Consider the following 23,986-nt stretch of genomic DNA (forward strand, 5'->3'; position numbering starts at 1 on the left):
GTGAAAAATAATTGGGAAACTTACAGAAATGACTATATAATTAGACCTGTTAACAACCCGTAGCTATGTTTTGTGTATTTACATTTTATAGCTGGTTTTTAGGTGTATTTGCGTGTATTCGAATACACTTTCTAGTTGTATTATTAGCTAGGTTTTAGGTATTCCCATGTATGTTTGAGTGTATTTGAATACACTGCTCAGCCGTATACATAAGTATATAAATGAAACAAACAACACATAAAATAAAAAATCCAATTCATTTGGCGATCAACAGTCATAGTACAATCAAAATATGTATTCAGCCATATACATTGGTATATAAATACTCAGTTTTTGCAGTACGTAACCCAAATACATTCAAGTACATATATACTATTGCATATAGCTATGAAACGTAATTAACTTAAAATAGTAGTTATTAACCATAAATGTTGGAAACAACTAATCCCGGGATAACTTATCCCGGGATTAGTTATTCCACCCTCAAGGTGGGATAAAAAAAACACTCTAATCCCAGGATTAGTTATTTGGAGTTTTTTTTCCAACCAAACGTGGGATAAGGCGGTACTAATTTTTATCCCAGGATTATTTTTCTCTATCCATCATACCAAACGAGCCCTTAGAGTTAGCTATGCCATGTAAATTTTCCAAAATAATTTGCATTGAAAACCCAAAAGAAACTTAGAGAGAGGCAAAGGAGAAAAAACTAATGGGCCGTAATTGAGAAGTGGAGCGCGGGATTAGTGGGATATGTGGGTGATAAAGCAGGAATTGGGTTATATTTTGAGATCTAGATCACCAAACGGTATCAGACTGTAATTTTCCGTTCTTTTTTCATAAACTAGACGACACACCGAAAAGGTTGCCCGTAGTGGACGGGTGCGTTACTGAATTTGACTTTAAGTTCCGAGAATAAACTATGTATTTTGGCTAAATGTTATATACTTGGATGGTGTCGCCTCTAACTTATTTAGCCTTAGAAGATAATATACGTCAGCATTTAAGTTTTGTGCATTAACTGTGTAATTTGTTTTACATCATCAAGTTCAGTGGACCTACAACAATAAATAATTATTTACAACAAATTTGATATGGTAACTGGAAAATAGTGAAATAACCTGCTATAGCCGGTAAATTGCATAGACAAAAGTATACATAAAACATCTACCCAAAAAAACGAGGATGAGGTAACAGAATTGCATGGGAGGCATTTAATGGCGGAGCTACCGTTAATAGTTATAGTTACAAGTTTGATAGAACCCAATATTTTTGGCTCAAACTCTATATTTCGATTAAAATTTCATACAATACATACAAATAATCTATTCAGAACTCAGTAAGCAAAATAATTGTAGTTCAGAATCTATAAACTAAAAACTCTGGATCCGCCTCTCAAGGCATTATCCATATTTCATTAATATAACAATTCCCTAAATGGGATATTAAAACACAAACTTTTTTTTCTCTCCATATTTCACAATAAGTACAAACCATAATAGATCAAACAAACTAGCATTCAAACATCACAATATTTAGTACACGACTAGTACAATTACCCCCACATGACTTTTAGCTAGCATCAGAAATGCAGCTAAATTATTTAATAGTAATCTATACAACATTAGATTATAATTAATTAAAGTGGATCTATTTTTAATTTATCACACACTTCATAATTATGCAGGATTTAACAATATATATCTTAATTCTTAATTAATTCATCTAAAAGCTCCACACCCAATCACATTGTGTAGGTATATATCCAAAATATCTGCATGTTTTACAAGCCCATGCTTCACTACAATCAGCATTGGTGTTGCAGTGTTTGCCACAAGTATAAATATCACTTAGAGTTAGCCTTTGTCGGAGTTCTTTTAATTCCTCAGGCATGTCTCTCATAGCCATGATCACTTGTGACCAAGTCAATACAACTGCACAACAATATATATATCAAAGTCAAGTTCGAGCAGTGACGGAATCAGAAATATAACTAGCTAGGGTATTTAGTTAAAAAAATTGCAAACTTGCACAGTGAGTGAATATACCTCTTAGTTATGTAGACATAGCAGAGGAGTTGAACCTAGTTAGGCCAGGTTCTGAGGGAGTATTTGTCACGCATTCACTTAAGAAGTTTGTTTATTACAAACACTACTAGAAAAATAGGAATTAGGGATCGACAAACTTTATAGCTAAACAGAAAAATTCATCACTACTCAGCTTAATTAGCGACGGATTAACTATAAATTTTCAAGAAATTAGGTTAGCTGCGAGCTATCTAGCGACAAAGTTCGCATCTACTCCCATTTTTTCGTAGTGAATACCATGAAAAATATTGACAATTTGCAAATTGCAACCAAAAAAAAATGAAATAAGCGGGTTGATGAGAAAATGGATGCAACATTTTTGGGAGATGCTTATAATATTTATCATCAAAGGCAGAGAGTGCTTGATTCTTTAAAATGGTAGGGAAAAGAAGTTAGCTATACCCAGTGTTATAAATCAAAGCAATGTAAATACGTGACACATTTGTAAAGATCAGATGCATGTAAGGTACCGTCTTTTACATATATTATCACTTAACTAAGGTAAGTTAATGTAGATTGACGTAATCATCTGGCGTATGTTAATTTTCTCAAGCATCTATCCTCTCAAACATATCTAAGACATACTAGTTAAACAGATCTAGACATAATATTTTAATAGAATGACTGTCACATATCCAACTATGAATTTGAGAAATGAAGAGGAACTGAATCCATTAACGTGCGCAAGAGAGAAAGAAACTAACCAATTACAAGGAGAACTTTGAAAACCAGACCCAAATTAAGTGATGAAGGTGCACCAGCCATTTTAACACTAATGATGATAAAAAGTTGCAGAGTTTTTTTTTTGTTTTTTTTGTTTTGGTTGCTCTACTTCTCTTGTAGAGACCTTTATTTATAGGGCTTCGGAGAATGTTTTTTGTTGCAAAAAAGGTCCTTTGCTTAATTGCCTTTACTTTCTCATTTTTAGATTATATTTTTGTGGCCCATCATATATTGGTGGTGTCCACAAATTCCTTAATAATATGAACAGTTAAATCTAAATAGTCATCCACCCAATCACTTAAATTAAAAATTGTCGGCGGATGTATAATATATGTATAATTCATGTATTTTTTAAATTGTATATAGAGTCAGACCTCTATAACAATCATCTTCTAAACAACATTTCACTATAATAGTCATGTTTTTTGTGGAACCAATCATTCATGTTATGTTATATTATATGTTCTCTATAACAATATTTTGCTATGGCAACCAAAAAGTATCTCTAGTAAGTATTATTATTAACCTGAAAAAAAATAGCAATAATGCTATAAGGACAAAACGATAACATGTAACGTTAGACGTAACATTTATACATTAACAGTTGTGTTTTTCGTTATCGTATCACTTAAAAGCTAATTATAGGAACTATCTATAGCAAGTATTAACCTGAAAATAAGATAACTAATCGATGCAGCATGTGAAATTACAGTAAAGTATAATTTATTTTTTTTAACTTTATAAATAAGTATGTAGATATGTATGTATTTTTTACCTTATATACAATCACACCACGCAAAACACAAACGTTGCACGAACATACTTTTAACTTGACTTGTCAGTGGATTCTAGATAATTTAGACAACTTATCTTTATATCAAGAAAAAGAAGTGAGACATATGGCTCCTTGTCAGTGGATTCTGGATAATTTAGACAACTTATCTTTATATCAAGAAAAAGAAATGAGACATATGGCTCCTCACAAAAAATATGCGGGCCGTAATGACGAATTCAGAATTTTTCATAAGAAATTCATAATATAAAGAAGCTAATTAAGGAGCTCAACATACACTATATTATATGTAAAAAAAAAAAAAAATTAAACTTATATATAGAATAAATTTTCGACAAAGGGTTTCTATGAACCCCTAACTTAGCTCCGCCTATGGCGTGGTGTTATCTTTGCGGCTAAAAGTTCAGGTCTAGGTTGAGTTATAAAATCTTAAATTACAATGAAATAGAAAATGATAAGTTAATAACTCATTAAGCAATAAATCCTCTTCGTGACCCTTTGGGACAAGCTAATATTTATTTAAGAAAAATATGCATAATAAGTTTAGAAATTGACTTCTTTTTTTCCCTGAAGCGAGAACTTTCTAAATTAAAACACTATAATTCGAGCGTTCTCATTAAAATAGCAGTAGAAAAAAAAAACCTATATATAAATGCAAACACACACCCCTCCTTGGCTTCCTCCAAAATTAGTCTTTCCTTGGCTTCCTCCAAAATTAGTCTTTCTCAAAAAATCATATTTTTCTGACTGATCCTTTCTACCCGACAATGACTAGATCGTTACGCCTTTCGTGCAGGTCGAAATTTACCCTACAAGAAATTTTGCTATCTTAGAATCATTAAAGTTACGGCACGCCGTTCACGGAGCTTCCATAAATTAGGGTAATACATAGATATAATACTAGTTATATACATGCAGCAAATTTATACGTGTTTTTCATTCCGTTCAAATCAAACCAAAGTGCATGTCAATTTTTAATTTTTCTTGATCACCAACCTGTCAAGTGGTCTTTGTTGCTTATTTTCATTATTATTGATATGTATATATGGGGTCATTTTATCACCAAAATGATGGGGGTCTTTCGAATTTGATTGGTTAAAAAAAAAAAAATTGAGATAACGTGGGATATCTTTGTCGTCGTATATCTTTGTCGTCGTTGGTAATAATTGACAAAAGAGAATTAATCATTCATAGAAGAGTGAAGAACATGTCATTTTCCTAATAACAGTAGACTTAATATCAATTATTAAGAAGAGCAAAGAACATGTCGTTTTCCTAACGACGACTAAGACCTAAATATCAAAAATCAAAAAATATTATTTTATACTACGAATATTTAAATAGATCACGTGCAAACTAAATAAATAAATACACAATTTTTTTTTTTTTTTTGTCCTTCAAATAAATTCTTCAATCCTCATATTTGTCGATCCTTATTCAAAATTGATCAGTTTTAGCCACCAATACTAGAGATAGATCAGGCTTTTACAGTCCAACTATCGGCTGATTTACGCAAATGTTCCTTTTAAAACCACCATTCAAATTTTATCTATACTTTTAAAAATTATGCAAATATAATCCCTCCGACTGATAAAACATTAGACTGTCATCTGATGGTTACAGTATTTTAGATCGTAGTCTAACGCTTTTTCATAGGATTTCAATTTGTTCAAGCAGGATCTTTAGACCGTGATCTAACAGGTCCATAAGTTGCATGAAAAAAAAAAAGATCATTTACTAAGCAACTGTCCTAAAAAGACACAACCGGCCAGAATTTCTGTGAACTATCCTAGTGTTCCATTGCTTTTCAGCTCAAATATTGTAGCAGAAAGCAAACAGCAAGAAGACTTTCATAATGGTAATGCCAATGAACTTTGTGGAAAAAAAAATGCCAATGAACAAAAGAATAATGATTCATTGACTATTTCAACTAAACCATGGAGTTTCATAAAGTGATGAATCATATTATCCCATTTACAGATGTAGAAGGATTTCTTGAACACTGTCCTACAAGTCCATATCCGTAAGCAAAACAATTACAGTTCAGGCCAATCTCACTAATTGCTTTACAAGAAATAATCACGTTTCTAAGAAATTACATATCTGTAACCACTCAATGCTGCTAACTCCAATGTTCTTCGTTCCAACGGACTGCACAAACTGTAAGAATTCTCTTGAGCATTTCCAATGCAAATAGACGGTGAAAAAATGAAACCAGGATCAGCTTAATAACTAAATAGAAAATGTAATCACCGAGATGTAGGAACCACAGGTTGATTTACTCCTCAAGTCGGAAAATGGAAATAAAAAGTCTCTAATCCGACCATCGAGGACCAAAAATAATTCAATTGGTTGCCTGTAGAACTACCTTCCGGTACGTCCAGATAATCTGATAGGCAGTCCCACAGCCACAAAATAATGGTCAGAGAAGTGCAGGAAGGCTTCAAGGGCTGAAGAAAAACAAAATTTTAACTTGATGTAACAATCTCCTTTCCATGATCTTCTTCACGAATATGTCTCTCTAACCTTCTAAGCCAGATATCATAATCCAAACGATAGGCCGTTCCACAAAGGCTGTCAACATAATCTGCAAATGCTTTCAAGACTGTAGAAATATCTCCAAGCTTATGGTGGATTAACCTTCTTGACCAAGAGGTTTCCCTCCATTGCAATGCCCCTTCAACTGAATCCAGATCAGGCATATCACCACCAGACGAAAAGTAGAGCATGTAAACCAGGCTCTCAGCATCAGAAGCTGAACACAATTTTCCTTCTTGAAGAGCATACGTAGAGGAGAAATGGAGATTCATTGCAGGACGATCCCTCTCTTCTAAAATAGCATGTCCCCAACCAACAAGAACAAAATATGGCTGCCTCACACCAGATGTAACAAAAATAACATTCTCAGGTCTGATGTCACCATGCCGAATGCCAGCTGAGGCAGCTGCTGAAAGGGCAGATAGGCAGTCATGGCAACACCTAATAGCCTCATCTTTACCAAATTGGCCCTCTCTCACCATATCAGCAACTGTTATGCCCACTGAGCTAGTCACTAGAATAGGGGTCCTACACCATGGGTAATCACAATTACCACCATTTAGTCTCCTGCACTGGCCAGGGTGAATAATCCGACCAGATGCACTCAATTGAGGCAGATATTTGCTAGATAAACCATTTTGTTTCATAATTTTTAATATCTTAGTTTGCCTCTGAACTTGATACCATAGCTTCATATCCTCCCATGCTGGTTCCAGCTGAGAAGGATGCGAACCTACATACAGAAATAAAGCCTTACCTGGATCTTCAACAGGAGATGCGACATAATACGGAATCTCTCCGTCAGTAAGGACTTCAGTGATCTGATAACCCTTCTGCCAATTTGAATCTTCCATCAGCAAGACGGAGCCTACTTCCAGCTTCATTGACTTCACAGGTACCAACCTGACAGATTCTTCATGCACTTCTATAATCTCAGGTGAAGCACTATGCTGCTCGAGGAGAAATAAACCATTTCCATTCGACCTGCTATCCCACAATTGCCTTTCAATTCTTCTTGCTTGAAGACGAGAACTGTGGTCCGCAGCCAAATCTTCAATTGAGTTCTTTGACATTCCAGCGTACTGAGTGATCGAGTGGAAAGTAGCAAAAAGTACCTGTAAAGCACCAATATCTCCCCAGTTAGCATTTCCAAGCTTGGTCCAGATTCTATCAACGGGGGAGATTGTAATTAAAGCATTATTTTGTATCCATTCAGCAGCACAACCATAAACGTCATTCACATCCATTTCCAACTTGGTTATATCTCCTTCAACTTTCATAACCCCACCATACTGTGAGTCAATTAAAAGTACAAAAACAGAATTCAAACTGAGAGGAATATTGTATCTGCTGAGGCTTCTTGCAAGCAATACACGTATCGTGAAGAATAAAGCTTCACCTAAAACTGAGAGAGAAGGCTTACAGTCATTCTCTACTGTAGCACGGTTACCAATATCAGGCCTTAGAATAGCGAGTTGCAAAACATCATCCCACTTCCCTTGTGGATGCTTTGGGTTCTTTAGCATTATAGCTGTAGCACAAAGCCCTACAACTCTCCCTTTAGCAATAGCTTTCTCAGCCTGGTAGAATCTCAAGTTTGAACTGTAGATACTAGAAACATAGAAAGGCGGAGGTTCATCCTGACCCCAAAATGCTTCCCATAAACCTTTCATACTTGCATGTAGAAAATCTTCAAGGGCAAGATAAGCAGTTGCTTCCACAGCACCAGAAGCTGAGTCATAGATCGCTCTAGGCATTCGAATCAGCTGCTGAAATGGAACTCCTTCCAAAGCAAAATCAAACTTTTGAAGATCTATTAATTCAAAAGGAACATCAAAAGGAGGTTCCCCGTGTGGTGAATTTTCGGTTACCACTTCATACCATGTCTTAAGGTTTCTAATCAGGCTTTCGCTATCTGCAAACCTACGGAGAAATTCTTTTCGATCTTGGGTCCTCCCATCTGAAGAAATACTGGACTTTTTTGTCCCAGATTCCATGGATTCTCGATCTGGAGATCCACCTGTCAATTTTAGTACATAATCAGAAGCTGGTTGTTAGGTGTGTTCCAGGATTTTACTGATAAGAATCTTTCTACAATACATGAAAGAAAACATTGCAGAAAAAACATATAAATTTGCGTAGAGTGCAAAACAAAGCCCTGCAAGAAGGGATCAATGGTGTTATTGAAAGTCATCATTTTGTCACTTAAAGCAACAAAGCTATGCAGCACGCAGGACGAGTATCGCCTTGTGGGGAAGAGATGCACTTCACACAAGCACAAGTGTTAGAAAATAAGGTGCAAAGTGACACAGCGACAAGGGAAGGATTTCGCTATTTGAGTACTGAGACTCCTCTCCAAGAACGCTTCAGTGTTTTTTTTTGCCATTATGTTCTTCTTCTTTTCGAGTTTGTAATGCCAAGATTAATTTGTTGCATTCAATTTCATGCCTAATTGTGCTAGTAACTGTACTAAGAGAGGAGTAAAAGAGAGCTAAAATTCAGAACTAGTAGAATAAGTATAAGATGATACTTATACTTTTTTGCCATTATGTTCTTCTTCTTTTCGAGTTTGTAATGCCAAGATTAATTTGTTGCATTCAATTTCACGCCTAATTGTGCTAGTAACTGTACTAAGAGAGGAGTAAAAGAGAGCTAAAATTCAAAACTAGTAGAATAAGTATAAGATGATATGCATACTACAAAAAGAAGAATATCCATTGTATGAAGGGGGAGAGAGTAAATCAAAATCTTCAACAAAATATTAGTAGAAGAAGAGGCATTACAAATTCAAGAAGATGATGACCACAACAAAGAGTACTAGAGAGGAGTTATGGGAAACCAGACCTCGAGTCCGAATAGAAACTGAAAACACCAAGTGATTTCTTCACATCTATCTAAACCTTAGTATGAAGAATTACTCAGTATCTTTGCTAGTTGAAACTTGAAAGTACCAGGTAGCGGATTGAATAGTCAAGGGGCACTCAAGCTGACCTAGATACAATAGTTATCAAAAACACACACACCAGAAAAAGAGCACTGAGAGGAGTCTGGTATTCAAATAGCAAAAGCTCTATCTTTTCAGCCCCTTTTTTCTTTCAAAGTCATTCAGTGGCAAAACATGTTCAGTGAGCATTCATATAGCTGCCTCAACTTGTTTGGATTTAGGACTGAGACCGTGAGACCTAATTGTTCTTGTCGTTGTTGTTGTCAGAACCAATGGTGGCATTTGTAATGGAATTTTTTTGAAATCTTGCAAGAGAATGTGTCCAAAAAACGTGTTTGTTTAAGTTCCTTCCAGGAAGTTTTGCAGAAGTTATTCAAAAAAGTTTAGGGTATTTTTCAAAGAAAAGCTCAAAAACACTCAGAAATTTTAAAAGACGAGCACAACTACCCAAAACTTAATTCCTTTGCACAAACTTCTCTTTACCATAAAGAAATTTCAAAAAAGCTTTTCCCACAAGCTGCCCACGAATCTTCAGAAAGTTCCTTTTGGATCACTTTTCTACATCTCACTGTCTGAAGTGTGAACCTCTCAGAAGCACACCGCTTCACCCAAAAGGAGATAATCCCTTTCTTAGCATTGCCGTCACTTTAAGAAACAAGCCAATGACTTTTAGTAACAATGCTAGGGGAACTTCTAAAAGATCTGCCTAGTCCAAAAGGAATCTCATCATTGAAAGGATTCGACCTCCTTAAGCGTGAGACAAACCCCACCAAAATTTGTAATCTTCATTGTTTTTAATTGATAGATCCAGTGTTTGCCAAGAGTTTGTTAAAATAATTGCATGTTAGTAAAAAATGCAAAGAACCTCTAGAGGTACAAAACCCCTATTTTGTCCTTAGAACCAAATCATTGAGTGATTGAACTGAAATGGGTCCCAGCCTAGCATAGCGGATAGTGAGGATCCATATATCCAACCCAATTAGTTTATAATTAAAGCATAGTAGTTATTATTGTTTTACTGGCAGTAGGCGAGAGACTTGAAGGGTAGAGAGAAGGATAAAAATATGATTAAAGGAGGCCAATTTTCAGACAGTGTAGTGTACTGCCTTCCTTGACTCTGATTCATATATCTCTGTATTTAATTGCTCCAATTCCTTTAACATAATAAATCTAACCAAAAATTGAATCATGAGGATTGTGCTTTCATTTGATAACTTTTTCCTAATGTATGCTAGAAAGACATGTAGTTTTCCGCCTCCTCCATTCCCAATACAAGTAACAGATCCACGGAGGAAAGTCAATCAATATGCCTCTAAGCCAAATTAGTTGGTTCTGGTATAAGAAATCAATGTAATCATTACGCTCTAATTAGGAGATAACAACAACAACATACCAAGTGCGATCCTCAAGTGGGGTGTGGGAAGGATGGGGTGTAAGCAGACCTATCCCTCTACATTTGCGGGGTAGAAAAGTTGTTTCCGATAGACCTCCAGCTCAAGAATTACGCTCTACTTAGGCATTTCCAGAAAATAATTCAAGAAAGTTTTCCTTTTTCCGAAGAAAAAAGACTTTTAATGTGCACTTGTATGATTAATTTCCCCCCCTCTTCGCTTCCAAACAGAGACTAAATTCAACTTAAAAAAATCAAGAGCTGCATACTTCTGAGATTAAGAACGAAAACTTAATTCTGGTCAAATGAACAACAACAACATACCCAGTGTAATCCCGCAAGTGGGGTCTGGGGAGGGTACGATGTACGCAGACCTTACCCTACCTAAGGTCAAATATCACACCATAATTTCTTTTTTCTTTTGATAAGTGGATCAAACCATAATTTCTATACCATACCACTCTAAAGCTACAAACTTCACCAATTATTACCCAACAAAGAGGTTAGAAAAATCCCAATTCAGAAATTAACTTTTGTTACATTGAGTAAAACCCAAAATGCCAAAATCAGAGAACTCAAAAAAAAAAAATATCACTAAGCTTACAACTCACCAACCATTATCACAAAACCTCACAAATATCCCAATTCCAAGATTACCAATTTATTCCTTCCTCACAAAAAACCTACATTCAGTCAAAACTCAAAACCCATATCACTAAAAATACAAGAGATCACCAACAGTTAACCATTTTAAAAAAAACCCAAAATATTTATTTTTTAAAAAAAGAATTTGGAAATTGACTTTTATTCCCTCCACAAGAAGTCAAATTTCAGTAAAAAAAGCCAAAGTCAAAGAATGCAAAAAACTACCATAAGGGTTTCAACTAGAGAAGATTTTAGTACCTTCCATTATGGAGAAAAGAATGAAACTTCAACAGAATTGAAATGCTCTTTAGATTATCAGTCTATCACATGCTAAGAAGCCTTCAAAATATTTTTTCATTTTTTCAGTTTTCTCTCTCTCTCTCTCTGATGATGTTTTTTGTGAAATACAATAAATACTTTATTTGTTTGTTTATTGGTCCCTTGTTTTATTTAAGATGCTTTTCAATAATTTTCATTTTTTTTAGTTTGTAGATTTGGTTTTTTGTTGTCAGTATTTTTTGTTTGTTTCTATCCCACCCTCTTGACTATTTTGTCAAGACTCAAGTGGAGAAGGAATTTATAGTCAATCCTAAGTCAGTCGATGTCAGTTTGGTCAAAAATTGAAGAATCATTAATTGTTTGAGAATTGGGTCTTGAGTCTGCTTAGCCACTTGTATTCCCTGCTATTTTAAATTTTATTTTATCACATCTAATGATCACGATTTTATCCCTGAAACACGCGAGAGAGGTGTGAGGAGTTTGTTTGGACTTAGATTATCCTGTAAATATATCTCTCTTCCTGCAATTGTAGTACACATGATACATATACAAAAACCTCATACAAATCCACACTTAATCGAGTCCTTATTATTTACTGCTAATCAGCCCGGACCCGTTAATAAGAACTACTTTCAATAATTTTCATTTTTTTAGTTTGTAGATTTGGTTCTTTGTTGTCAGTATTTTTTGTTTGTTTCTATCCCACCCCTCTTGACTATATTGACAAGACTCAAGTGGAGAAGGAATTTATAGTCAATCCTAAGTCAGTCGATGTCAGTTTGGTCAAAAATTGAAGAATAACTTTATTTACACTTCTAAGTCAATCGATGTCAGTTTGGTCAAAAATTGAAGAATAATTAATTGTTTGAGAATTGGGTCTTTGTTTACACTTGGAATATCCGCATATATCCTATTTTAATAAGGTTGTTGTAGTCATTTAGTGTCATTTCGGAATGATCCACTTGGAAGATCTAAGGTTCCCGGACAATTGTCATTCTAATGCCGATCAAGTTCGACATATTTTAAATTTTATTTTATCACATCTAATGATCACGATTTTATCCCTGGAATACATGAGAGAGGTGTTTGGAGTTCGTTAGGACTAGATTATCTTGCAAATATCTCTCTTCTCGCCATTGTAGTACACATGATACATGCAAAAATCTCAGACAAACCCACTGTTAATCGAATCATTATTATTTGCTGCTAATCAGCCCGGACCAGTTAATAAGAACTACTTTCTCTTTCTCTTTATTATTTTTGTTTGATTATTTATTTGGTTATTATTTTTACATTATTTTTGTTACCTTTACATTATTAAATGATTAATTAGATTTGGTTAATCAAATTTCTTATGGCCTTAATCTCAAATATTTGATTGCTGGCCTAACTAATTTTTAGGTTAAACGGTAACAAAGTGAAGAATGCAGATGGAACACGTATACTCATTTAGAAACATCGAATTAAAAAGAAATCTGTATGTTGTCCAAAAGGACCAATTAGTTTTACCTTTTTTTTTTTTTTTAAGATTTTGAGACTATCAAATAGTCATTGAATATTAAGATATTGTATTAAAATCTAAATACTAAATAATTAAGATAGTTTATTTTCTAAATGTATTTATCTTTATTTAAAAATTAATAAAGAAAAAATTTAAAGAAAAAATTTAATTAATATATTACCATATTAACAAAATATTTTAAGAAAATTATATGGCGGTTGAGATGGTGACAATTACTAGTGGTAGTTGTGTTTGCTGATTGAGAACGGTATCGGTTGATGATAGTAGCTGATGGTGATGGTAATTGGCGGTAGTGATTAATGATGATTGTTGATGGTGATATTGACTGATAATTGTAGTGGATGGTAATACTGTGGTGGTAATAACTAATGATTGGTTATATAAACTGGTGGTTTGTGGTAGTGATTGGTGGATGATTGTAAGTGGTGGCTAATGATAGTAATGGACGACTAATTCGTGGTGACGGTGGTAGTGGTTGTGAGTAGTGAATGGTGGTAATTGATAATTGCGGGCAACATCGGTTAATGGTAAAAGTTGATGGAGTAATAGTGCTCTGCAATATTTATAGAAATCATTAAATAGACATCTTAATAACATTGATTTTTTTATATATATAAATCTTAATCACTTAGATCTATTCAAATATTTAACTGTTAATTAATGAAAAATGCATGTTTTTAATCCCTTCATGTTAAAATTATATTATATTTGATTATTTATAACACTGTATTACCATAGAATATAAAGTAGCAATACAAAATTCACATAACACACGGGTAACTAAACGATAGAACAATTAATAATTGTGGCAAAATTATGATATTGACAAGCAAATAAAAGAAGTGCACAACATAATTGAATGCTTAATGTGCTCAGACCCATAGCACATCAACTAAAATAGAATTTATCAATGATTGAGGGACCAAAAGTATCATTAATCCAAAAGATAAATGTCAAATTGCAATAAATGCAAAGTTTAGATTTCACAAATTACAACTTTAAAGAAGAAAAGAACCAAGTATAAATAGCCTTTGGCAAAAACAAGAAAGAATCCGAAGCTTAATTCACTCTGATTCTCTTACAGTGACAAACAAATCACTTCAAAGGGCTCTGTATTTATTCTTTCAATCATGGGTTCAGGTCAGAATTTCAATTTTGTATGTAGAATAATTCGTTTAATTGTTCTTTTTATGGGAGTTTATTTAAACTATATTCCCATATTTCTGCTAAACTTGATCAGAATTTGTATGAAATAATTTTTTTGGTGTATATATAAAAAAAAGATGACAATTTGAGATATGGGTTTTGGTTCTTTATGGATATACTTTTATTATTTGTATTTTTTAGATGCTAATATGGAGGATTATGGATATTCCCAAGTTTCTGCTAAACTTGATCAGGATTTGTATGAAATAAATTTTGGTGTGTATATACATTAAAAAGATGACAATTTGAGACATGGGGTTTGGTTCTTTATGTATATACTTCTATTAATTGTATTTGTTAGATGCTGATATGGAAGATTATGGATATTCCCAAGTTTCTGCTAAATTTGATCAGGATTTTTATGAAATAATGTTTTTGGTGTATATATACAATAAAAAGATGAAAATTTGTCACATGGGTTTTGGTTCTTTATGTATATACTCATATTATTTGTACTTGTTAGATGCTGATATGGAGGATTATGGATTTGAGTATTCGGATGAGGAGCCTGAAGAGCAGGATGTTGACATTGAGAATCAGTATTACAATTCAAAAGGTAATTTTGAAATTTGTGTTTGTGTTTATACAGATTAATCAGCTACAACATCCCAAATTAGTTTTTTCCGCCATATGAATTATCTGTGTCCACAGTATACGTGTTTGAGTTTTTAGCTAAAATTGTCCCTTATCTATGGGAGTAGGTCTAATTTGGCTCTTCGATATAACCTTGAGCATCTTTAGTCCCTTAAGTTTGCTAAAGTGGAGCACTTTTGGTCCAACTAACAGAATGGGCTTAAAAACTAACGGTGACTACCAAAAAGGCACGGCAAAAACCGACCGACCGAATTTTGACGGAAAACTCGATTGGATCTTTTAATTTTTTTAAATAAAACCGACCGAGCTCGATCGTTATTGGTATAATTTCATGCGTGATCAGCTATTTTGAGACATTGATCAATAGTTTATATGCAGTTTGCAAGCTCATAATCATGTTGTACCTTGTCAAACAGCCTAATGTTGTCGGTTCAGTCACTGGTTATCCATGGCCACTACAGATAATCTTCTGAAAATATGGTACATGTGAAACAGATTAGCTTAAAGTTGAATTAGAGCACACACACATCTTTCCATTAACTGTTTAAACTTTGATTTTGGTTAACTCTTACATAGATTCAATTAGGTTGTCCTGGACCATGGATAGTATTTATTGTTCTGCTACTCAAAATTCTTTTTTCCCCATACTTTGCCTTTTATCACCTTTCCTATAACCTGTCTTCCTCAATGCTTTATCTCCATGGTCATTTAATAATTGAAGTGTGATGAAGACCTTTCAGTTTCTCGTCTCCGTTCCTACTCTACAACAACATACCCAGTGTGATCCCGCAAGTGAGGTCTGGGGAGGGTAGGGTGTATGCAGACCTTACCCCTACCTTTGGTGGGGTAGAGATTGTTTCTGATAGACCCTCGGCTCAAGAAAAATGTTTTCCAGTCCCCATCCCTACTCTGTTCTTACTTAACACCATTATTTCCAATCTTGCCAAATAAAATGATTTCTGCCCCCTGAAATTATTTTCCCCAACTTTGCTTAAATATAGAAGTAGGAAGGTCACTTCCTATCAACTTTTTTCTTAGTTTCTCTACTTAACAGTCTTGCTGTATAGTAAAATAAGGAAAACAAGAGAGTTCTTATTGAATCGAGTGGTTAATAGTATGTACAAGGATTCTTATGTATAAGAGTTTGAGCTACACGTAATAATGAAAGTTTTCTAATTTCTCGGGATTCCAAATCTGCAACATAATCATTAAGACTTTTCTGCACAATATTCTTAATGATTTTTCTGACTTGATCATTCTCTTAACTTTTGACAAGCCTCCTAAATCTCTAGATCGTGAAGCAACTTGAGTTTGCTTTTTGTAAAACTTCAGAGAAAGGAAAAGGAATTATTCTCTTTCCTTTATTTGGTTCAGGAATGAAGTTATGAAATTTTATCTTTAACTCTTTTTATTCAATTAAAGAAGTTGGTCCAACAAAGTTACCGGTTCCAAAAACAAAAAAGAAAAGAAGTTGGTCCAACAAAATATGGCATTCTTCTGCTTTAATTCCTCTTTCTCCTTGCAAACCTAATGCTGAAAATGATAATTATGCAACTTTGCTTTCCTTTCCCTTGCTTTCTCTTGGTTCCAGCAGAGGTTTGAAACAAATTTCATCAGAAAAATGTTTTCTAGAACTCTTGGTGAAAAAATTGAGATGTACTGGTAACATCATAACAAGGATGAAAATTTCATTACTGTACCTGTGATTGGGACAGAGTTTTCTATAGTGGGGTGGCTAACTCAGTATCCTGGACTTTTGATTATTTAAATTGAAGCTTTTCTTCATGTTGTACATTATTTAGTCATTTCCAGTATGACATACATTATAGTGACTATAGTCTTATTCCTGCTTTCTAAATCTAGAGCTTCTTCTCTATTGCCCTGATTTTTCAGGTTTGGTTGAGACGGATCCGGAGGGTGCGCTGGAAGGATTTGCCGAGGTGGTACGTATGGAACCTGAGAAGGCAGAATGGTAATTTACAACCTTATGCATCTAACGTTCATTCCAATGGTGTTACTAATTTTCTTTTAGAAATCAGTGTTGTTGGTTGCTTTCCCATACATAAACTATGTTTCGTGCACAATCTGGTTAATAGAAGGAAAAGTTTATAGGCTGATCTAATTTATTGATTGCTTAACATTCTAGGCCCAAGAAAAAATCATAGCTTTTGAACTGATCTCACTAGCTGGAAAGCATAAGTTGTTGGCTGGATTGTAATAGTTTCTCTAATGCTTGCTGCCCAAGCTATTTATAGAGGGATGCGACATGCCAAAAGAACTATCAGACACAAAACGAAAAGCCTAAGAGACCACAAAGAAGCTGGCCTAGATAATCTTCCAACCGAAAGTATCCAAGCAAACAAAGGACTTGATTACCGACAACGAAGTGCTGAAACAACAGTCAACTTTGCAAACAAAGTACTCTATGCTAATGCCACTTAACACATTTTCTTGGCATAGCATTTATATCAAACAGTTGTTAGGTTATCCAATCCATTCCCATTAATCGCGCATATTTCTTCCATAGGGTGTATTTTGAATAAAGCCAAAATGGATTTTGCGAATTGACAATTGAGTCACCTATTACGGGTGCACCGAAAAGGATTTGGTAGTCGTTGTAACAACTTTTAATTGCTTATTAGATCTCTTCCATGCTACCCATTTGCCTATCTTCAATTTCGGATTTACTGTGGATATTCTACTATTTTATGAACTAGTCAAATAGAGGGTGCATTGAGTAAAAGTTTGTCTAATTTTGTTACTGATGTCTTTTTTGTCTTTTAGTAACTCGAAACTTATTAAGCAAATCAACTAGAAAAGAGAGGCTGAAAACTAGTTAAACAATTCACTATTGTTACCATGTGTATGGACATCTTTCGGATAAACCACACCGAGCTTATTGAGTTCCCACATCGGTTGTGGGATGGGTATCTGGTCTCTTTATATAGTCTTAGGCAATCCTCAACTCATGAGCTAGCTTTTGGGGTTGAGTGAGAGACCCAAGGTCTATTTTATTATCATGGTATAAAGCCGGACCCTCCCAATTCATGATTTACTCGTGGGCCCCATCTTATATTGTCCATGCTCCATGTCCGGTACTGGGTGTGCGGGGGTGGTGAGTTACCACATTGGTTGAGTGGTATCTGGTCTCCCTATATGATCTTGGGCAATTCAAGTTTCAACTCATGAGCTAACTTTTGGAATTGAGTTAGACTCAAGCTCCATTTTCCTATCAAAGCCTTTGGTCTGTAACATAGGATGGGGATGTTAGTAATGATTTGTATATAAGACATGACATAGCATTTCTCCCAGGGCGGATCTACTAAGGAGGGTGGGGATGCCCTGCCACCCTCACACCTCGATCGAAACTCTATATATATATATATATATATGCGAGTATACATAGGATATAGATAAATATATAAAGTGGCACCCTGACTAACAAATGGCTGTTTGGTGCCAGTGGTCAAGGGCTGAAAGTTCTGCCCGCAGCGCCCTAGATCGATTACTCCATTTCTTTTTCAATAAACCGTTCTGCTTTCTAAAAAGCTTACAGGAGATTCGTTCTCCTTTTTCCTTACTTTCTTTTCCTTGTTTCTTCTTTCTTTCTTTTTATTTTTTTGCTGTTGTCTATTGACTTTTTAAGTTTTATTAGTCCCTGCTTCTGTTTATAGTTTATAGTGTTTATTTAAGTTTTTATTTTGAGTCTCTAATTTGCATCTAAAGTGCGTTCTAATTCTAGTTTATTATTCTTGAGTTAGACGATAGCTCCGGAATATAAAAACTCGTCGAGGATAATTATAAATGAATAATATATTTTCGTTGATATTAGTAATACTATTGAATTTTTATGCTTTGTTTAAAAATGTCATAATTATTAATTATTTCATTAACGATTTGTCTATATAAAGCGAAAATATGAATAATTTGAACTGTCGAAGCTCGAAATAAATAAAGTTGAAACCCAAAATAGTGTGGAAATCAGTTTGTCTATATACACGGAAAGACAAATAACTCGAACCGAAACTCAAAATAAATCAATTTGAAGTCCAAAATAGCGTGGCAATTGGGTTGTCTATAAAAATCGAAAGATTGAATAACCCAAACTGAGGCTAAAAATAATTTAAGTCGAAGCCCAAAATAGTGTGGCACCCGGAACCTCAAATTCCCGGATCCGCCTCTGATTTCTCCTAACAATCTTCTAGGTCTTGGCTCCTTGTTTTAGCATTATAATCCATTTGATCAGTATCAATGTATTTCTCTTCTTTAATTTGACTTTTCTTTAGGATATTGCATTATCTTCATCAGTCCTGTTTTCAACATTGAACTGGTTTTTACACTATTGATTTCAGTTGGACCATGGTTTATGATCTTCCTTTTGTGTCTTGATCAGGGGTTTTAAAGCTCTTAAGCAGACAGTCAAAATTCATTATCGTTTAGGGAGGTATAAGGAGATGATGGACGCTTACAGGGAAATGCTTACTTATATTAAATCAGCAGTAACACGAAATTACAGCGAGAAGTGTATAAACAACATCATGGATTTTGTATCTGGCTCAGCTGGTCAGAACTTTGGGTTGTTGCGGGAGTTCTACGAAACCACACTGAAAGCCCTTGAAGAGGCTAAAAATGAAGTAAGATAATACATGATTTGATTACAACATATATCTGCTTCCTTTCCAGGGTGAAGAATATTTGCTAAAGAAATACTTTTTATTGTGCAGAGGTTGTGGTTTAAGACAAATCTTAAGCTTTGCAATATCTGGTTTGACTTGGGAGAGTATGGTAAAATGAACAAGGTATAGTGTCGTTTGGATATACATCCTTAGTTTCTCATGGATTATAGAGACTGTCATGGTTGACTCTTTTCTATATGCCTTTTATTTTATCCACGGAAGATTTTGAAGGAGCTTCACAGATCTTGTCAAAAACCTGATGGCACTGATGATCAAAAGAAGGGGACTCAGCTCCTGGAGGTTTATGCTATTGAAATTCAAATGTACACTGAGACAAAGAATAACAAAAAGCTGAAGGTAAGTCATTTTGAGTAATGCTACTGCCTCCTCACTTTTATTTGATGATCCTAGGGAGATACCTATGGAATAACTTATCACAAACATATCATGAAGTACCAGTTAATATGCCACTTGTATTATTAAAGATTCTAGACGAACATAACAGTTATCAACTTGTTAGATGTGCGTTTCACTTTATCTGATAATGTAATTTGCAAAGTGGGTTAACCCCTTTTCATTATAACCTCTAGTCTAACCTATAACAGCTTCTTTACGCTAGCCAGCTTCATCTCTTCTCTTCAATTATCATCTGCATTATTGGATTGGTGGTTTTAGTTTCTCTTGCCAATTGCTTTGTCCAAATCAATATTTTTTTGCTATAGGCGATAGGTACGTTATGATATCATTAAAATCATAAGCAGTAGGTATCTTATGGTTGTACCTATTCATTTTGTTGTTCCAATTATATCTTATAATACTGAATATCAAACATGTATCATGATATCCTTGTAAAACACATGATTTTTACAATTCCGAATTTTTGTGGGTCATATTAGGTGATGATTTTTGAAGGGGAGCCTTGGCGTAACTGGTAAAGTTGTTGCCATGTGACCAGGAGGTCACGGGTTCGAGCCGTGGAAACAGCCTCTTGCAGAAATGCTAGGTAAGGCTGCGTACAATAGACTCTTGTGGTCCGGCCCTTTCCCGGACCCCGCGCATAGCGGGAGCTTAGTGCACCGGGCTGCCCTTATATTAGGCGATGATTTTAATATTGTTCTTGGTGATAATTATACATTTATTTAAAAAGAGCTTTAAGTCAATTTCATTGTTTTATGCTATATTTTGTCGTGTCATACTATCATAACTTGCTTTTCTTGTCTTGTTAAGTTAAGTGAGGTGTCTAGATTATTTTTAATAATTATTTATATAAGCAGTGGATTATTGTTCACGGTGATGAATGGCCCAATTTTACAACATGATAATTGGTAAGTTAGAAATATAACTTGTTTCAGCTCTTAAATTTATTTTCCTTTGACATGTCTGGTAAAATGCTTAATGATAGGAATTGTATGGGAAGGCTCTTACAATCAAATCAGCTATCCCCCATCCTAGAATAATGGGAATAATTCGTGAGTGCGGTGGGAAAATGCATATGGCACAAAGACAGTGGGCAGAGGCAGCTACTGACTTTTTTGAAGCTTTTAAGAACTATGATGAAGCTGGTAATCACCGGCGCATCCAGTGCCTGAAGTAAGTTAAAAGCTACTTTATAGTTGTTTCTCTTATTCTGTTCAGATCATTACAAGACCTGTCCATGGGTGACTAGAGCTCTTGCAATAAAATAAATTTGTTAATTGGTTGAATAACTAATAGTAATAGTTTGGTAGACCTCTCTCATACTACAGAGAATATACCTCCGAAAAGTAATTTTATACTTGGTAATAGTTTTGTAGGCCTCTCTAGGAACTTTAATATTTATGAACTTAAAAATGTATAAAAGGAGAGCTCCTTGCACCTGAGTTTGAGGATATGAGTCTTCTCTGAGATTTCAGCATTTTCACACTCAAAAATTTGTTTGTTTGTTTGTTTTTGTTTTTTTTCCCACCATCTTCAAAATGTTGTCTCGCTTGTTAAAATTCATCTTTTTTAACGTTGCAGATACTTAGTACTGGCCAACATGCTTATGGAATCACAAGTGAATCCATTTGATGGGCAGGAGGCAAAACCGTATGTAAACCTCTATTCGTTATGTAGTTTATTATGCTTATTTTGTTTCACTATTCTGACTTAGCAAGATCGTATTCTAGGTACAAAAATGACCCAGAGATCTTGGCCATGACAAATTTGATCGCTGCATATCAACGAAATGAGATATTGGAATTTGAGAAAATCCTTAAGGTGAGGATTACTAAGGCCCTTTAATTGGTTTATCACATCTAGAAAGGGTAACACAGATGGAAAAATGGGTTTTTTGCAGAGCAATAGAAGAACCATCATGGATGATCCATTCATTAGAAATTATATAGAGGACTTGTTGAAGAATATAAGGACTCAAGTGTTGCTGAAACTCATTAAACCATATACACGGATCAGGATTCCTTTCATATCGAAGGTACGAGTAATTCTCATGCCATTTACAATATTTAAATTATAGTTCTCCTCTCTCTTCAGTGAATGAAATTAGTATTTCGTGTTCTTTTCATTTCCCCTGTCGAACTTTTGTAGTCAAGTCTTTAGTCGGTTGTTTCCTGCTTATATGTATCTGAGAAATCCTCTGTTGAACTGAAAGTTGGCATGTTCATCTGCATTCAGGAGCTCAACGTACCAGAAGATGATGTCGAAACGTTATTGGTGTCGTTGATATTGGATAACCGGATTCAAGGTCATATCGACCAAGTAAACAAATTGTTGGAGCATAGCGACAGGTTCTTCCCCTCCCCCCCTTGAGTTTAAGTTCTATGCACTGCGGTGTAAAAAGTCATCACATATAACATAATTACATATAAATCTCTATGATAATCATTTATCTGTAACCTGATAAAACATAATTAACTTGCTGTCATATGTTAAACTACTCCGTCAGTGTATTTAACTTAAACCTCTTTTACTCCTTTTTCTTTCTCTAATATTTTGACTTTCAACTTTAATTTTTTGATCTACTTTATTGGATATTTGCTACTACAGGTCAAAGGGGATGAAGAAGTATACAGCTATAGATAAATGGAACACACAATTTCACTCTCTTTATCAAACCATTAGCAATAGAGTGGGCTAAAATCTGAGTTCAATTGAAGGAAGAGTAGTGTTTTTTTGTTTCTAGCAATGCATGATTAGCAGCAAGTTACAAAGAGAAAGAAGGACAAGAAGAAAGAGTACTAATTTTCTCCTGTCTATTTATGTTTTCGACTTTACAAATTTAGCCCTTTGTATTTCCATCCTCCTATTCAATTTTTAGGTTGAACTCTGAGAAATTTTAAGAATAATGAGTACTTGCTTTGATGCAATGTTTTCCAAGTTGTGAGATGAGCTTATAGACATTGATTTTTTTGCCAAGTTGTTTGATATCACTATTTTTTTTTACTCCGCTATACAAGCGGTAAAAATTTACCCCCACCGCAACACGCATTTCTCACTTAACGGTGATTAATTGAAGTGTATTCTCACTTTAAGTTTTAACTGTTAAGGATAGATTTTATGGTTTGATGTAAACACCGGATACTAGTAAATATTTACCGGTATATGCTTAGCCAATCATGGCTGATCAAAAAGTCGGATAAGAGAAGGTTGTGGTAGGTTGACGTGAATATAGCAATATAAACTTCATTAACCTGCGTTAACTTAAAAACATGAATGTAAAGAAATACCCTCATTTGGATTCAATAAAATATCAAAATTTATAAGAAATCAAATTTTGGGGTTATTTTTGAAAAATTAAAGGGAACTCATTTTAAGGAACATCTCGTCTTTGAAACTAATGGTAGAATACTTTAAGATGTTCGTTAAAAAACTTTTATCACTCGATTATCTAAGGTTAGCTATCACATTCTTCATTTCGAGAAAATATGTATTTTGAAAAGTCATTACTTCAATTATCATCTTCCGACTTAGTCGACACATTGAGATGTCAATAGAGATAGTAGAAATCATTTGGATTCAATAAAATATAAAAATTAATTAAGAATAAGAAATCAAAGTTTGGGGCTATTTTTCAAAAATTGAAGGGAACTGCATTTTAAAGAACATCTCGTCTGTGAAATTAATAGTAGAATACTTTAAGATGTTCGTTAAAAACAATTTTTATGACTCGATTATCTACAATTAGCTATCACATTCTTCATTTCGAGAAAATATGTATTTTGAAAAGTTAGTACTATAGTTATCCGACTTAGTCGACACATTGAGATGTCAATAGAGATAGTAGAAAAGCGAGTCCTAAGTGTTTGAGACTCGTAGAATTTTTTTTAAGAGCAATTTGGCATAAGCTATGCACAAAATCTGGAAATACATCAACAAAGAAAATAGAATTAATGAAGGTTACACCTGACACGTATGACAAATGTGAACATATACATTGCAAAATCTGGATACATTCAACAGAAAATAGAATAATTAATGTGACTGGTGTGAACATATATATTTACAAAATCTCAAAATTCATCAAATGAAGGAATTCATTCAACAGAAAATAGAATTAATAATAAAATTAAAGTGACGGTGTGACTGGTGTGAACATATATATTTTCAAAATCTCA

General features: G+C 34.3%; 2 protein-coding genes and 1 long non-coding RNA gene across 4 annotated transcripts; 1 reads left to right on the forward strand and 2 right to left on the reverse strand.

Annotated features, from left to right (window-relative positions):
• Positions 1 to 1,392: 1,392 nt before the first annotated feature.
• Positions 1,393 to 3,245, reverse strand: LOC132050841 (uncharacterized). The gene is made up of 2 exons (XR_009413510.1): positions 2,789 to 3,245; positions 1,393 to 1,931 (listed from the first exon to the last, which is right to left on the reverse strand). It is a non-coding gene; the product is annotated as an uncharacterized LOC132050841 (long non-coding RNA).
• A 2,272-nt stretch (positions 3,246 to 5,517) lies between these two features.
• On the reverse strand, positions 5,518 to 11,447 carry LOC132049334 (uncharacterized). The gene is made up of 2 exons (XM_059440090.1): positions 11,376 to 11,447; positions 5,518 to 8,158 (listed from the first exon to the last, which is right to left on the reverse strand). Exons 1-2 carry the CDS (start codon positions 11,380 to 11,382, stop codon positions 6,069 to 6,071), a joined length of 2,097 nt encoding a protein of 698 aa, XP_059296073.1. The 5' UTR covers positions 11,383 to 11,447; the 3' UTR covers positions 5,518 to 6,068.
• A 2,501-nt stretch (positions 11,448 to 13,948) lies between these two features.
• On the forward strand, positions 13,949 to 22,787 carry LOC132049335 (COP9 signalosome complex subunit 2-like). 2 transcript variants are annotated; one of them, XM_059440092.1, is made up of 12 exons: positions 13,949 to 14,058; positions 14,588 to 14,680; positions 16,612 to 16,690; positions 19,112 to 19,352; positions 19,443 to 19,517; positions 19,617 to 19,751; positions 20,797 to 20,984; positions 21,393 to 21,461; positions 21,542 to 21,632; positions 21,712 to 21,846; positions 22,047 to 22,159; positions 22,419 to 22,787. In XM_059440092.1, exons 1-12 carry the CDS (start codon positions 14,049 to 14,051, stop codon positions 22,507 to 22,509), a joined length of 1,320 nt encoding a protein of 439 aa, XP_059296075.1. In that variant the 5' UTR covers positions 13,949 to 14,048; the 3' UTR covers positions 22,510 to 22,787. The 2 variants fall into 2 exon arrangements, with proteins under 2 accessions (XP_059296075.1, XP_059296074.1); XM_059440091.1 differs by lacking the exon at positions 13,949 to 14,058 and having other exon boundaries at positions 14,089 to 14,680.
• The last annotated feature ends 1,199 nt before the right edge of the window (positions 22,788 to 23,986 follow it).

This window comes from Lycium ferocissimum, chromosome 3 (assembly GCF_029784015.1).
Source record: "Lycium ferocissimum isolate CSIRO_LF1 chromosome 3, AGI_CSIRO_Lferr_CH_V1, whole genome shotgun sequence".
Taxonomy (NCBI): Eukaryota; Viridiplantae; Streptophyta; class Magnoliopsida; order Solanales; family Solanaceae; genus Lycium; species Lycium ferocissimum.